The following is a 15,177-nucleotide window of genomic DNA, read 5'->3' as shown; positions in this document are numbered from 1 at the left end:
TTTTGAGCCAATTGGTGCGAATCAGTTTCTGGTACCAATTGGTTAGCCATATTTTTTAAATCCATCCTTTTACCTTGAAAATTCAGAAGAAACTTTAAAAGTGTCATCGATTGATTTCGTTACCGTAAAATCGAACGTGTAGGGTCCACCGATTTTCATCAACGTGGTTCACACCACCTCGATGTGTTAACATGCACGATACACCGACCTAAATACCCATAAGTAGACGGAGCACGTGATTGAAAACGCTTAGCGATTCTCGCAGTCATATATGCAAAACTATTGGTCAATGAGTTGCCACGTGTAATGAGTATACTAAGGAAAAGGTAATATTATTGCAATTGAATAGAGTGGTTTATTGAAGTGTCATTACATCGCGATGAATCTATTTAAACAGAATTTGGAGTCGATGGCTGAAACTAATTTCCGGTAACTCAAGCCCTGGTCCAGCCGAAAAACGCGTAGATGGCGTCAAGCCAGGTGTCAATGGGTACTCCATGGTCACGACCAGCGGTCAGAAGGTCCTGGTACTCAGGGACGGCGACGACCGCCTCAACAATGGTCTGGAACTCCGAGCTCGATATGGCCGCGATCAAATCCTGGAAGCACCGTTAAAGTCAGGTTCTTCAAGAACGGTAAAAATGGTTTCAGGTGCCGGATCGGTACTTTACCTGAAAGTCTCCACTGGTCTGAGATTTTTCTATGGCGAGTTCCCTGATCTCTGCGAAGGGGATGAGAGCCAAGACCTCGTCCATCCACCCGTGGAAGGATCTTGGCGCGGTGCGGTAGGAGCGTGGTAGGTTCACGTTCCTGACGCTGTCGAGTCCTAGAATCTCCTGGATCTTCGCGATAAACTCGTAAATGTTGATGCCTTGGTAGGCCAGGAATTCAACGAACTGCAAAGCCGATAAATTTGGTCACCGATTCGCCGAATCGATTTTTGGATAAGCCGAACTCCGGCATGCGAGGCCAAAATCTTACCTCGTCATAAGCTGGCTCGCTGCGAATCGCGTTAACGATCGCATGGAAAGAATCGCTTCGGAGGTAAGCCAGAACCCACTGGAACTGTTCGTCGTTTTCCGCGTACCAAAGAGTGATTTCACGGATTTCTTCGGTTGGGATGAGGTCCAAGATGTCTTGAACGTCATCGTTGAGGGAGGCTGGAGACAATGTGAGTGAAATAAGCAGTGGATTTTTTTTTTTAATCAAAAATTACACATTCAGTCAAGGGGTGAAAAATATACTTGCAATACTGTTTTTCTTACCATTTGCCGTGCCCAACAAAGCGACCAAAATCAGTGCAGCTAATTTCATCTGAAATTCAAGACGGTGGATCAGTGTTACGTTACGTTTTAAGAGAAGGAGAAAATTTATCGCAATATCAACTTAAGAGTAAATCAACTCACCTTTGTGCTTGCGACCGTGAATCTGTCGGAAGTGATTTCGGTTGTCAGGATTCGATCTATTTATACGAAACACCGATGCAAGGAAGCTAAATGTTTATCATCGAATTAATTATGATCAGTGATCGGACGCACGTAATTTCTAACGATCTTTATCTGCTACGTGAGGAACTGAACCATTGATTATACCGCGTAATTAATCACGGCGATCTATACTGTAGTGATTTGATTAGCATTCCTAATCAGATTTTAGGGCTCATGCTTACTATCCGTGAATCCGCAGTGATCAAAAGTCGGTGTGAATATTACGTATAATATTTACCGATTTTTCCTTCGGTTGGCGAAGATCGTACTTCAGGATCTTGGAAAAACATCATAGATCCTTTTGCAACATTATGGTAAAAAATTGAAAAATTTTCACACGAGAATAAAAATGTAGTAATCGTAATTGTAATTCCTTTTTAGAAATTCGCACAACTGTGCTATTATTCAAATAAAATTAAAAAAGATTTGCTTATTCAATATGTCGTTGCATTTAACAGTGTTTTAGAATTTAAATTGCACTAATTGTGAAACGCGAACTGCATGAAACAAGGTAAGCCTAGAAAAGTATGATGCGATATGGTTCGCGAAAAGAGATAATAGGCATAAATAATGTGACATAGACAAATTGTACAACTATATTTGCATGGCTGTAACGCGTAATCGCGTTACATATACGTATATATATATATAATAGATATAATATGACAACCAAAATAAAGAACTATATTCAAACTTAACAGACATTAAAATATTTCAGCGATGATTCCGGCGGTTGTTTGATTTCCGAAAACTCGCAGGTAGAAAAATTGCGGTAATTACTGAGCGTGATACCGACTGACGGTATTCCTGAATGTCAACTTGCAACTCTCGTTGTGCTTCAAATTTTGAGGGAAAAAATGAAAAAAAAAAAAAAAATGAGAAAAGAACTGAAATTACAGTTCGAAGAAAACCCAAATCGTGATCTGCAGAAGAAGAACAAACGCGAATTTAACCCCGAAGAAGCTGGAGTCGAAGGTGGAGCTTGCGGCGTTGGCGATGATGCGGCCATTCTCGTCGACGAGAAACGGCATGTCCTTGAACCTGGCCCTCCATTCCTCGTTCGGTCGCACCGGATATCCGTTCGTCTTTTCCCTTACGAATCCATGCTGGTCGACCTTCTCCTGCCGGTGGGTGTTCGTCTTGAATGTAATCGTCTTCTCTCCTGGGCCCGGTTCCGGACCCCCGAAGGCCGTGTCGTGGGCGTTGCTGTCGAAAATGATGAAAGGAAATCAGAGTGATTGAGAATTTCTGGATTCCCAACTGATCAAGGATTCAAGAAAGCTCATCCTTGCAAAATGCACTAGACGAATTTTAACGAAACTGTGGAGGGTCGTTGAGTGGGTATAAACAGTCGACATATTTTTTTCTTTTTCTTTTTATCTATGAAAGCCCATCCCGCGAGGGTGAATTTAAATCCTGAAATATCACATTTTTTACATCTTCTTGTCTGATTTGCGTCCGAACAACAATCATCGGAACAAATTCGTAGTTCGCAAAGTAATCATCGCTGATTTCGTATCTGATATACAAATCTTGACATTCAAAATGGCGGACCGAGCTTGTCAAGTGTGCTCTAAATTTCATGAAAATTGATAGCTTGACCAAGTTTTCGGGCTCTTTTATTTCGGGCATGGGTAAACCGATTTTCATAAACGTCGATGCACCATTTTGGTCCAACCACTTTGAGTCTTCGCGCCTAGAGACAGGACTCGAAATCAGCGAGTCCAAAAACTCCTCGGATCACTTCATGGCGTGAAAATATTTAGGAATATAAGTAAAAACGCGGTACTTTCAAGTGTTGATTTCCAAAAAGCATCCTGGAATCTCTTCGCCAACTCTACAGTTTCGCAAAATTTTCCAAAAACTTTTGCCACAATCACTGCATTTCCTCACCGATCGTTTTCATCCGGTGATTCAACGGCGCCGCCTCCCTGACGGGGGTAAGTCGACTCATGACCGATGTGGGGAATGGCCGGAAGATGGGGTATAATCGGGAGGTTTTCATGGCTTGGATGGGAGTCGTGGGCGATTTGGGACGAGACGTCGCTGTCGGAGGAGGAGGAGGAATGCCGGGTATTGAAGGTGTGCTCGACGGGTGGCGTCGTCACCGTTCTGCTCACGCTGTACGAGGTCTTCGTGTTGAAGTTCTTCGGGGGTGGATGATGATGGCGATGATGATGGTAGCTGCGGTCGTACCCATCGCTCGGACCATCGTTCAAGACTGTTGTTTCAACCGTGCATTTCGCTCTTCGCTTGCTGCGGGTTATCGACATCCTGGTCTCCTCCTGGATCAGGAGTCGGTTGGTTTGTTATTCGTTCAAGGATTCGCGATTACTTGTTGTTAGCGCATTCGTTATACTTACGTTTCTGTTGTGCTTCTCAACCTCGAAGCTCTTCGGTCCCAGGAACTTGACGTTCTCGTCAACACAGTGCACCATCTTTCTACGTGTCAACGGTTGCGCTCGGCTGGCTTCGACTCCTCCCAGCTCGACGGTTCCGCAAAAGAGTACGATTATTCGTCAGAATAAATTAACCTTCTCTTTTCGTCACCGAAGAACGAACGGTTAATCAACGGATAAAAACTAACGGACTTAGGGGAATGTAAAGCTTGGACGGTCTAAAATCATACCTATTTTTAGGAGTTTTTTTTTAAAGAAGATGAAAAGACTTGGAGAAATTTGAGTTTTAGGGCTTTATTACTTATAGTTTCAACAACATTTTGTAATTTTTTAATCGAAATTATTAACAAAATGGTGGCATGGTGGATACAAGTAGCGAACGAACATCTTTCAGATTTGTGTATCAATTCAAGCTTGTGGCTGAATTTTTGAATCTCAATCCCTACATTTTTTTTCAGCACTTGGGCTACGAGTTCTAACCCGAAAAAATGTTTTTAACTGAAAAAAACTTTTCTATCTACAAAAGCCGTCGAGTTTGGAGTCGTTCGCTACTTATATGCTGCATGTCGCCATTTTGTTATTAATTTCAATAAAAAAAATTCCAAAATCTTCTTCAAACTATAAACACTAAAGCACTTAAACTCAAATTGCTTCTTTAAAAAAAAAATCCTAAAATAGGTATGATTCCAGAGAATCCAAGCCTCCCCCCCCTAACTCGCGTTTGTCCTTCGCTTACCTTCAAATTCCAGACCCATAGAGCTTGTAACAACAGACACGAGGATAATGCACCTCTGAAAAATACACGCGAGTGGTCAGTATAACTGTGTTCAATAGTCACGGTGATTAGAGATCAGTTTTCGACGTTATTATTTACCAGATACATCGTAGTTCCGTTTATCTACGGAGGGACGGTACAACGGGCTTCAGAAATCGCAAATTACTAAACAGTCCCTCAGACTCGGCGCCGCTTATAAGCCTTTCGACGATTCACGCTTCGCTTAACTCCTGGAGATTTCTGCAATTTCATACTTTCAGTTTCGGTCAGCAGTCGGCTTGCCTACGCAGCTGCTGTGGCGAGATCTCGGTCCTCAGTTACCGATCCCTGCGACAATCGTTCTGTGACGGATTAGATCTGTGAATCGAATTGGTTAGAAGGACGAAGCTCTGAATCGGTATCCTGACCCACGCTTGTCCACTTTAATGATTTTAGTCTTTTCCACTCGTTGCACAATAACCCGTAGCCACTGAATTCAGAGGAGGATTCAATCCTTATACTTTCAGGCATCACGTGCGATATTAGAAAATCGATTATACGGTCTCTATGATCCAGAGGGTGATGGACAACAATTTCAATTTGACGGTTGGTTACATCGCCGTCACCGCGCGTGTTTAACTCAATAAGCTTGTAAACCGACCGTTGAATACTTACTTCCGGTCTCTGAACAGCGGAGCCTGACCACAGGTTAACCAGATGACCGTTGAGAATGATTTTGACGGTTACAGGGGCGGAGAAAATCCGAGCCTTTTTAAAATGATGAAAATATCGATCGTGACTTAGCTCACAGAGTCAATTGGGCAATCGGAGAGAACGACTTTTTGTCATACTCAGGTGGTTCTTGGGCATCGAGTCCGACCAGCTTTCCAAGCCACCGAATGAGCTATCATGCAATTCTGCAATCACTCTCAGTCATTGATCCGTAAGTACTTGACGTAATACTTTTGTCAGAGTATTGATTACGATCCGGTGTTAATACTGAATATAGAGCTGAATTTACCTCGGACTGCAGGATTTCAATCCACTGCTGTATACGCTTTTTGCAATAAATCAATTAACGAACACGATCAACGTTCAATAAAATAATAGTTTATTGTCTCCGCATAGGGGGATAGATTTATGAATATTATAACTTACTTACTTCTACCTAAATCGTTACTTTCTTCATTATGTTTTACATTCTGCGCGTCTCAACGATTAATTTTGTCCTGTACTGTATATTAGATCGATTATTTAAAACTCGTTCGTTACAATCTATATTCGATCAAAGAATGAAACTTGTACATCCTTATTTTTTCCTTCATATCCCCTGGAAGATTACTTTCATCGTCAGATATTCACCGCTTCTTGTATTACTGTAATGTATTCACGAATATATTCATATTATAGGCTTCTATATCTATGTACAAAATAGTTACGTCCTTGTTAAATTTAAAACTTTTTTTTTTTCTAAACATTATCTCCCTCGTATTTTATCTACAGTATGTCACCGTATGGTAGATGCGATGAATTAAAATATCGTTACAGCAAATATAGTAGAATCTTAAGAAGCTATCGAGGTATTGTATACAAAATTGATATAACATTTCGAGTGTCTTCTGAAACTTTAGTTACAATCATCGCATCAATTATTGTACGGGGAGTTTGATTCGATACATTAACTAAGCCAGGATAAATAAATATAACTACGTCTTTCCTAAAGAATTTACCTGCGACTCAATCGCCCGTCTACATAAAATAATTTGATAATATAACTGCAGGATGATTCCATGCATCTGATACTCGTCTCCGTCGTTTAGTAATTTCTCCATTCTCGTTTCGTCGAAGAAAACGAATGGTAATAAGCAAATAAACTTGTCAAACGATAAGTAATATTTAATTAGTGTCCGGAGAATATTTTCGTCGCATTTTAATGCCTGAGAAATAACTGATATTCATACTTGTTTTCTCGAGCTGCGTGACTGCGTATATTATTGGAAGTTGTTCAACTTTTTTGTCGCCAATTTTCTGCACCGGTTATCAATATGGGATTCAAATCTCAAACAATATTGCTATTGCAGAGGCATTAGGTAAAAATAGTGATGAAAATGCCAGACGTATAATAATAGTATTATTAATAACATAATAGTAAGACTAAATGAGATAATAATAAGACTAAAATTAAAACATAAATAATAACGATACTATAAAGTAGTACTAATATAATGGCGTTGAGAAAAATAAAACTTAAATTTGGCGATACGGTAACACAGGTTGATCATCAGGACAAAACAATTGGATTACCACGATAGTAAAAATATGGATATACTCGTATAGCGATGAAGTAATTGCTGCTGATTTAGAACGGACCGATAAAATGCACAAGATGAATATGAAGATAGCTGAAAGGCTTGTTATAACATAGTTTTCTATCAATGGGGGATAAAATATATAATATAGTATATAAGAATAAATAATAATTAAGCTTCTGATCGTTAAAAAAAACCCCAAATGACAAAAAAAAAAAAAAATAAAGAAAAAAAAAACGAAGAGACGGGGGCAAAAGATATAAAATAAAGAATCAGGGAATCCAGACAGTGTCGTTAAACGTCAGATCGTTCGTTCCTTCCCGCGGTCAGCTACTTGTTCCAAAATGCAAAAGCCTTTTGGATTCGGTCGTTGTGGGGCTTCCCGGGTACGGAGGGTGTCACCCGGGGCAGAGAGGTGGGGATCTCCTTCGCCGGCGACAGCTCTTCCCTCTCGAACATTTTCGCCGTCCGACTGACGCTTCCGGTGTGAACACGTGGCGGACCCCGGATCAGCCCCGAGTCCGGACCCTCGTTGACGGCTGAGGATGCCAGAAACACACTGTTAGATTTGTAATGGTGCTGATTTTTCGGGGTTGGTTTGATCGTGCTGTTAGATGTGTTTGCAGCGTTCGCGGCGTCCGGGTTTTGGTCAGGCTTGGGGATGCGTTTTACGTTTAGGATATCAGGCGCGGGGTTAGTTTCGGCAAAAGCATCGGCAGCGTGGCCTTCAGGATCGCGATCTTCGTATACGAAAACCGATTCCTTGACCGGGAAGCAGTTCTGGGGTTGGGGAGTTAAGCCGAGGGTGGAGTGAGATTCGTGTAAGGCGGTGGGCTCGGCTAGCGACTCGTCTTTGGGTGAGTCGGACGTCTTCGGGGTTGGAACGATCGCCTCGCCCGACTTCGCGACGTCGAAGACCGATTTCGATCGTTCGAATTTTGACCTTAGAATGTCTCGGGGGCACCTGAGGCCACCCGAGAGTCTCGGCTTCGACCTTGACGAACCGTTTCTAAAATCGGGATCGTCGTAGGCGGATTTCAACGCGGTTAGAGACGATCTGTTCGACCCGTTCGACGCCGGTCTCGAGAATTCGTTATAGTAAGAAATCGGCGAGCGATTTTCTTCCGTCGTCGACACTCCGGGCGAAGCAACGGCTTCCGTACCGTGAGTCGTCAGGGGTTTTCTCGCTTCGAAGCTGATCGTTGACGTCGCCGTCTTCTTCTTCATCGTCCGCTGCTTCAAGCCGTGGGGATCTTCGTCTTCCTCGGCTATTGTTAAGCTCGAAAGCTCTCCGCCCTGAGAGTAGGGAGCGGAAGTTGAGCAGTCGCTGATCCCCGAGTCGCTTCGCTCGCTGCAAGCTCGCGTTCGCTTCAGGGTCACGTCCTTGAAGCCGTTTAGATGAACGTCTTCGATTATCGTCGCGTTAACGATCTCAGCGGTGCTCCTTCGCGACGAACTCGCGTCATCCTCGTCGGGCTCGACGACGCTGGAGGGGAAGGTCTCGTCAGGTTCGTCAGAGCTCGACGACGTCGAAAGCTCGACGACTTTGTTACTCGAGAGGTAAATCTCGTCAGGTTCCGACTTGCTCAGGCTGCAGAATTCGATGTTCACACCGAGGTAGTCGTCCGCCATTCCCCCGCCGTTTACACCCTCGTCGGTTAATCCTTCGGAGGACTTTCCAAGCCGAGGATTTTTCCCGGCGATATTATTACCAGACTTTTTCGAATCAATCAGGCAAGTATCGTCGTTGCTGATTATTCGCGGAGGTGACTTCGGGTTCTCTCGTTCTTTGTCCCCGATTTCCTCATATTCAGCTTCCTTTTTCACTGTCGTAGCTTCTAAGAGCTTTTCGACGAGAGACTCGGCCGGAATCGCCGAGTCCTTTTCGATCTTGTCAACGCTTAAGGCTTGAGTATCGTCCTTGGGGGTGCCGACAGGATCGGAAGTCTGGGTGGTTAATAGTTTCGACGACGCTGAAATCCCTTCGTCGAGGCTGACCATTGGCGACAAACTCCGCGTCGGCGAGGAAGACTCGTTCGTTGAATTGTTCCGCCGACTGTTCGCCGACAGAGTTGCCATCCTCCCCAACGCGCGAATGGCATTTCCTGTTTTCTGTTAGGGCAAACAAAACACACACACGGTACGTGCTGGTTAACGAACACTCGTGCACCAAAACTGGCTATTTACTTACTTAGCGAGTCATCCTCACATTCCATCGTCTTCCCTTTTGACCAGGTAAAACAAAAAACCAAAACACGGCGAGAACAAAGAAAGGAAAACAATCGGTATGTGATTGACGTCAAGAGCGAGGTCAATGGCGTTGTTGAGATTTAAAAATATGATGGAATGTTTAATCGGTCTATGTGATAAAACATAATCAGAAACTGGCAAACAAAGTCACTCCAACATCATGCAACCTTGTCGTAAAAGCACTCCAAAAGTGAACAAATTCGAGTTTAACACTAACCTGCCACTTTCTTCGAATGATGAACTTCTTGAGTTTGTCCGTCGGCAAGGCAACTACACTCATACTTTCGCTGTGTTGGGCCATCCAAGGATGCTCAAGACACTGTTTGGCCGACATACGTAATCTGAAAATCAAACGTCAACCGCCATTATTTTCCCTTCTAATTACCACCGACGCAGAATCGACAATAAGTCTGTCAGGCGTTTCATCAAGACTCGTCAAATATGTTAGTTCTCAAACTTACTCCTTTTTATCTTCCAGCAGAGCGCTTATGAAGTCCTTGGCATCCTGTGATATGGCATCGAACGCTTCGTCGTCGAAATCGTAATCGGCACGCGTAATATTGGCGAACGTTTCCGCGTCGTTATCCCCCATGAACGGTGATAGACCGGTCAATCTAAACGACGAAAGTCATAAGAGTTAATTGATGGATCGACTTCCTCTCCTCGATATTTCCTAAGATCGAAAAGAAGCGAGGGATACTCACAAAACGTAGCAAATCACACCAACGCTCCACATATCAGTTTCCGTGCCGATTGGTTCGTAGTTTATTATTTCCGGAGGGATGAATTCGGGCGTCCCAAAGAGAACTCTGACCGGCGTGTCAGGCTTCAGCATCTGCGCCAGTCCGAAGTCTATCAGCTTTATTTGATGAGAGGTTCGAGTTTGGCACATGATGTTCTCGGGCTGCAGATTGGGAGTAAAGTATAAACGACATTGATCAAACTAGCGTCTCGGTATCGCGACACCATGCAGCGGACGACACTTACCTTCAGATCCAAGTGCACGATATTGTTATCGTGCATGTAAGCAACGCCCTCGCATATCTGTCTTATAAACACGATGCTGTCCCTCTCCGTGAGGGTAAAATCGTCGGCGACAACCCTTTCGAAAAGTTCGCCACCAGTTATGCTGAGGATGAATGAATGGGGTGATGAGGACGATACGTGGGAACAAATCGTTAACCGAAACGTTGATGAGCCACACGAGGACCGATACTCACTATTCCATGATCATGGTGACCTCTCGGGGACTCTCGAAGGCCGCTGCAAGCTGAAGGAGTTTAGGATGCCTGAGGAGATTCATGATCCTTACTTCCTCCCGGACCTGCTCTTTGTCCTTCGCTTTGATCGCTCTGATGAACTTCGCGGCAAGATGTTGTCCGCTCGCCCGTTCCAGGACCTTACGAACGATGCCGTAGCGGCCCTTGCCGAGTTCCTCGAGGACTTCGTAGCGCTCCTTGAACAGCTTTCCATCCTCGAGTGACACTTCGCGGGGTTCAAAAGCGGGCTTGAATTGCTCCTCTACAAAAACAAAAACCAAAAAAAAAGAATGTTCATCAATAAGCGGATGAGCCAATGCAGGCCAAACTTTGTGCCAAATGGGTTCTCACCATCCTCGTCGATCGCGACTGGTCGCGATTCGGGGCCTGGCTCGCTGGCTCCGTGAATGTTTTCCGCCCTGACCCTGAAGTGGTAAACTTCCTCGGGGTTGAGGTCGCTGACGGTGTGACTCAGGGAGTGACACGCCTCGGCGACAACCGTCCACGACGCCTCGTGGGAACGACGCATTTCCACGCAGTATCCGGTGACCATGCAGCCCCCGTCGTAAGGGGGTGACCTCCAGGTTACCGTCGCGGTTCCAATGCCGGGGTAAACTGCCGGGGAACCAGCCGGGGGATCAGGGGGACCTGAGAATTTCGAATCAGTGAAACGCGCGTGTCTTCGGCTCCTTTTCGGGTTTGGTTATCAAGGAATTTCAGCTTCAGTGACCCTCGTCTTATCAGCTCTAACGCGCAAATGTGCAGCTTCGTGCGTGAAATTTGTAACGCGATATTTCCCCGCAGACGTTTCCATTGTCGTCGTACATGCGTTACACCTATCTGTAATAACGGTGCGTGCGATATTCTCATTACTCGTCACGCCTCAGTGCAGATCTTGAACTTTATTCCGTTCCATACTCGCGTTATCTCTCGGAGCGTGTACTCTGATATTTTTCTGATAAGGATATGGGACTGATTATTATCGTTGCAGTGCAATCCGTCAGCTGGAGAAGAATCTCAACCTGATATATAGGCCAAGATTCTTCAATCGAACTCGTCAAATGCTCGGCTACTCGTTGTTTATCTCAGAAGTCAAACTGATCGGGTCAATTCATCAGTTAATTATCAGTGATAATAATGCTCGTAAAACTACTACTATAACGCGCGTACTGATATTATATATTTATATACTCGATTCGTGCTGAACACATTACCATTTATTTTTACTATTTCTGTATATATTGGAAAGTAAGATCGAAAAATAAATTAATATCAAATTCATTTTTTTCCTTTCACTATTCCCGTTAAGTTCGAACGTTCATCATTTTTGTTGAGAGAAATAAAGTAGAATATAATGCTGTCTGCGGAATTTCCCCTCTGGGTGTTGGTGTATTGCGTAACGAATTATGTGTAACGAATTATTTCAACAGAACAAAATGAATTTAAGTTTCTTAGAATAGAGTAGCCTAACGAAAAAACTTGATCACGTTGATTGGACTAATCGATTTATACAAAAGGCAACTAGCCGTTACATAAAAATATTTCGATGACGTTGAAGCTCGTGTAATAAACAGGCGACATAGTAGACGGTGTAAACTGGCATAATTCTCATCTCCGACAAACAAAAATAGCAAAAACAATTGCGGTGAACGGAGGTAAACCGAATGGATTCGATTACATTAGCCAAATAAACGTGCTTTTTATTCTGCAATTGAAGAGCGTAGTGGGCCACTACTTGTTGAAATTATTGAACGGTATGTGACAGGTGACGAACAAAGTACGGTATTTGTTTGTTGGAAATCCTCGGGAGAACAAAACGCTTTGCATCGTGACGTGTCAAAGAAGGCGTTGAGAAATCGTCGTCGAGGCAGATGTGCGTGAACACTTAATAAAATTGTAAGTGCGGTAAGTAACAGAATCTCGGTCTAACTGAGAGGGCGTTACAAATATAGACATATACTCACTAATTTTAAGGTTTGATTAACGCGTATCTGTGTGGAACTGATACGTTACACACGTATGTGTGTATTGTTCAATAGGCGATACCTAGAAGAGAGCTGCGCCATTGTGCCGTAATATATGCGCGCGTGGATTTTTCAGGGAGACAAACGACCGTGGTAGGAATTTTTTTTCTCGTCTCCTATTTTCCTTTATTCTTCTCCCACTTTCTTTTTTTTTTTTTTTTTCCTTCGTATTACTTTTATTACCGACGCCGAATGAACGTTCAACGAGAAATACGTATCTACTCGCTGTATCGGGCACACCAATGTGCCACATTTTCGCATGCTGATCGTCATACGCGGTGTTTAACTATAACGAACTAACGACGAGGCCTCGTCGCTTCTAGCTGTTCATATTCAAATTTTTATCTTTACGTAAGAGCTTTATAGGCACGGCTTGCAAAGTAGTTGGAATATCGTGAGCCTCTTTCTCGGCTGTCGAGGCATCGAGCATCTCGATGTTAATGAGCCACTTCGTTTCGTCGAACATACACTAGTGCAGTAATTTTCGGTCTTAGTACACGAAGCCAAGCACTGAACTGTTGTAAGCTTAATTATCTCTCAACGTTTTTTAGCGACAATCTTCATGAGATAATCCAACGCGTTTCGACGCATTATGTATAAGGATAAAATCAGAAAATAAGGATGGAAGAAGAAATTGAATCCCAAGAGACGAGGGCGTCTGGAATTCGGTGTGGCACTTCAAAAGATAATGACTAATTACCAACACAGGTTGATAATACTGTCTTGCTGTACACAAAATTCACATTAAAAACAAAATTCCTGCACTAGTGAAGTAAATCGGTGTGCAAAGACGTCGGATCGTTACACATCCTTTGTTTTACTTGTCCTCTTGTTGTGCGGAGGAATTCAATTTTCCTCGTTCTACTAAAATTTATTAATCGGGTCTGATTGAGCTTTGTACGACGGATCATTGAGAAGGATTCGATTTATTTTACTTCTACGCGATCTGACGATCTGGCATTTTAACCGCACTCCCGAATGAGAAGCGCTCGATGGAATTCGCTGGTATCAACCTTGAAACAGAGTCTGGATGGAGTCGTTTGATCGACTCGTGCAAATACACATCTACTACATAAAAGTAAAACGAGTTGTACTGCGTCGCGTTCAATGGCGAGCCGAGACTATGTTTGTAACGCAATTTGGTAACGCAGCTGTGTGCATATTATACATATAATACGGTAATGATCTGTGTACATTTAGATTGTGCAGTTGGCAGCATGGTGTCAGTGGAGAGCGATAACACGGCGACGAAACACGGAGGAACAGAAAGTATCGAAATCCATGATCGTGTACAAATAGCGATTATGACGTATAAACTTACATGCCTCGTGGTCACACGTCATCGTCGGTCCCAATGTGAGTCAACAAAATTATCCCAAGTCTGCGTTCCACGAAGCTTTACAGTTTCTGAGGTCTTCGATTTGTTTTCCTCGTACACTTTGTCCTTTTTTTTCCTCTCGGTTAGGATCAACGGATCGAATTACGCATCATTCATGCCGAACATCCCGAGGAGAATAAAAGTTTACGCAAGATTCTACGGTGCGGAAACAAATCGATTCTCCATGCGGCAAATAAATTCACCTTCAATACACCACCTGTACGATTTCCCGAAAAAAAAAAAAAAATTTAACTTCGAGTTATCGCAGCGCGTGACGCAACAGCAAGACGATGATAACGAAATGTAAGAAAGTATTATGCACCAAAAGTGCAATCTGTGATCTCTCTTCTCCGTATCAATGAACTGGCGAATTCTTTCGCTGCGAAAAATTTGACGTTACTAAGTGATCAAAGTATCCGACGATGTTTAATAAACGTCAACGTGGATAAAAAGTTTTGCACATTTTTTCACGATCATAAAATGCCCATCGTCTTAGTTATGTTCGAATGTAGTATACATGTATGTTTACGAACTTCGCCACAATTGTAAAAACATTCGTCGGCACGAGCGGAATGCACGGTACACAAAATAATGATGCTTACGCTTTACAACTTTTGCACAATTTACTCGCAAATATACCTTAGCGCGAATCCAGCAGTTAACTGGTGCGCGTCGCGCACGTGTCTGGTTGATACGAGGTTTGTCTACTTGCTACACGGACTTGCCTTTACGTCATGCGTCAGTACATGTCAAGTAGCTGCGCGCGCATCGCTAAATTTTATTGCACACGGTATTTGCCGGTTCACCAGTTGGCAACTCGGAAAAAAAATAAGGTAACATCGGAATCGGTAAATCCGACATTACCGAAGATGAAAAATGCTGTGTGTAGTACAAAATCGTAGGAATTTGTTTGTACAGATTCTACTTATTGGAGTAGAGGCTTCTATCCGGTATATGAGTAATACGAAAACCTAAAAGTCTGATTTTTATTTACCGCAAATAGTAGTTCAGGAGCGGAGATTTTCAGCGACGTCTTTGCTCGTCGGGTTCACCTAACGAACTGAATAACTCCGTATCTTATCGACGGCTTCTCAGCGGAGAATTCGAAGCTCTTTGACCGATAACGAACGTTCGCACGAGCGTTTCATTTGTACACATAGATCTCAGGAAGACGTGTGTTTGCTTAATTACCTATTAAGTAGCCTTGTAATAAATGTCCAACTTTTTCCTCAGAATTCGCTTATAACAAATAAAAAAATCCACTGATTACTTCCTTATCATCAGTATATGTATATAATGCTCTTCAAATTAATTATT

General features: G+C 43.2%; 3 protein-coding genes across 5 annotated transcripts in view; all 3 read right to left on the bottom strand.

The window, feature by feature from the left end:
- Positions 1-335: 335 nt before the first annotated feature.
- On the bottom strand, positions 336-1,478 carry LOC124416829. The gene is made up of 5 exons (XM_046898185.1): positions 1,407-1,478; positions 1,266-1,314; positions 982-1,160; positions 672-896; positions 336-599 (listed from the first exon to the last, which is right to left on the bottom strand). The coding sequence occupies exons 2-5, from the start codon at positions 1,312-1,314 to the stop codon at positions 435-437; spliced, it is 618 nt and encodes a 205-aa protein (XP_046754141.1). The 5' UTR covers positions 1,407-1,478; the 3' UTR covers positions 336-434.
- Positions 1,479-2,095: 617 nt separating this feature from the next.
- Positions 2,096-4,822, bottom strand: LOC124404555. Of its 3 annotated transcripts, none has more exons than XM_046878778.1 (5): positions 4,761-4,822; positions 4,623-4,677; positions 3,851-3,973; positions 3,381-3,772; positions 2,096-2,693 (listed from the first exon to the last, which is right to left on the bottom strand). In XM_046878778.1, exons 3-5 carry the CDS (start codon positions 3,923-3,925, stop codon positions 2,381-2,383), a joined length of 780 nt encoding a protein of 259 aa, XP_046734734.1. In that variant the 5' UTR covers positions 3,926-3,973; positions 4,623-4,677; positions 4,761-4,822; the 3' UTR covers positions 2,096-2,380. The 3 variants fall into 3 exon arrangements, with proteins under 3 accessions (XP_046734734.1, XP_046734733.1, XP_046734735.1); XM_046878777.1 differs by having other exon boundaries at positions 3,851-3,976; positions 4,624-4,677; positions 4,761-4,820; XM_046878779.1 differs by having other exon boundaries at positions 3,851-3,970; positions 4,761-4,806.
- Positions 4,823-6,021: 1,199 nt separating this feature from the next.
- The window catches only part of LOC124404240 (titin homolog), a 61,450-nt gene continuing 52,294 nt past the window's right edge, over positions 6,022-15,177 (bottom strand). The window contains exons 45-52 of the mRNA XM_046878219.1: positions 10,810-11,106; positions 10,420-10,720; positions 10,187-10,328; positions 9,904-10,103; positions 9,661-9,813; positions 9,417-9,540; positions 8,113-9,061; positions 6,022-7,488 (exon numbers count right to left, since the gene is read on the bottom strand). Of these exons, the coding sequence (XP_046734175.1) occupies positions 7,280-7,488; positions 8,113-9,061; positions 9,417-9,540; positions 9,661-9,813; positions 9,904-10,103; positions 10,187-10,328; positions 10,420-10,720; positions 10,810-11,106 (2,375 nt within the window). The 3' untranslated portion in view covers positions 6,022-7,279. The remainder of the gene's footprint in view (positions 7,489-8,112; positions 9,062-9,416; positions 9,541-9,660; positions 9,814-9,903; positions 10,104-10,186; positions 10,329-10,419; positions 10,721-10,809; positions 11,107-15,177) is intronic.

Source organism: Diprion similis, chromosome 3 (assembly GCF_021155765.1).
Source record: "Diprion similis isolate iyDipSimi1 chromosome 3, iyDipSimi1.1, whole genome shotgun sequence".
NCBI classification, from domain to species: Eukaryota; Metazoa; Arthropoda; class Insecta; order Hymenoptera; family Diprionidae; genus Diprion; species Diprion similis.
Note: the sequence above shows the minus strand (reverse complement) of the source record. Positions and strands in the feature narration are given on the sequence as shown.

Coding starts and splice junctions, on each gene's coding strand:
- LOC124404555 (XM_046878777.1), bottom strand. Junction 3,977..4,623: donor CTATGGGTCTGGAATTTGAA/GGTAAGCGAAGG, acceptor TGCGGAACCGTC/GAGCTGGGAGGAGTCGAAGC. Junction 3,773..3,850: donor TTGAGAAGCACAACAGAAAC/GTAAGTATAACG, acceptor CTCCTGATCCAG/GAGGAGACCAGGATGTCGAT.
- LOC124416829 (XM_046898185.1), bottom strand. CDS start 1,314: ATGAAATTAGCTGCACTGATTTTGGTCGCTTTGTTGGGCACGGCAAAT. Junction 1,161..1,265: donor TTTGTTGGGCACGGCAAATG/GTAAGAAAAACA, acceptor CATTGTCTCCAG/CCTCCCTCAACGATGACGTT. Junction 600..671: donor AGACCAGTGGAGACTTTCAG/GTAAAGTACCGA, acceptor CGGTGCTTCCAG/GATTTGATCGCGGCCATATC.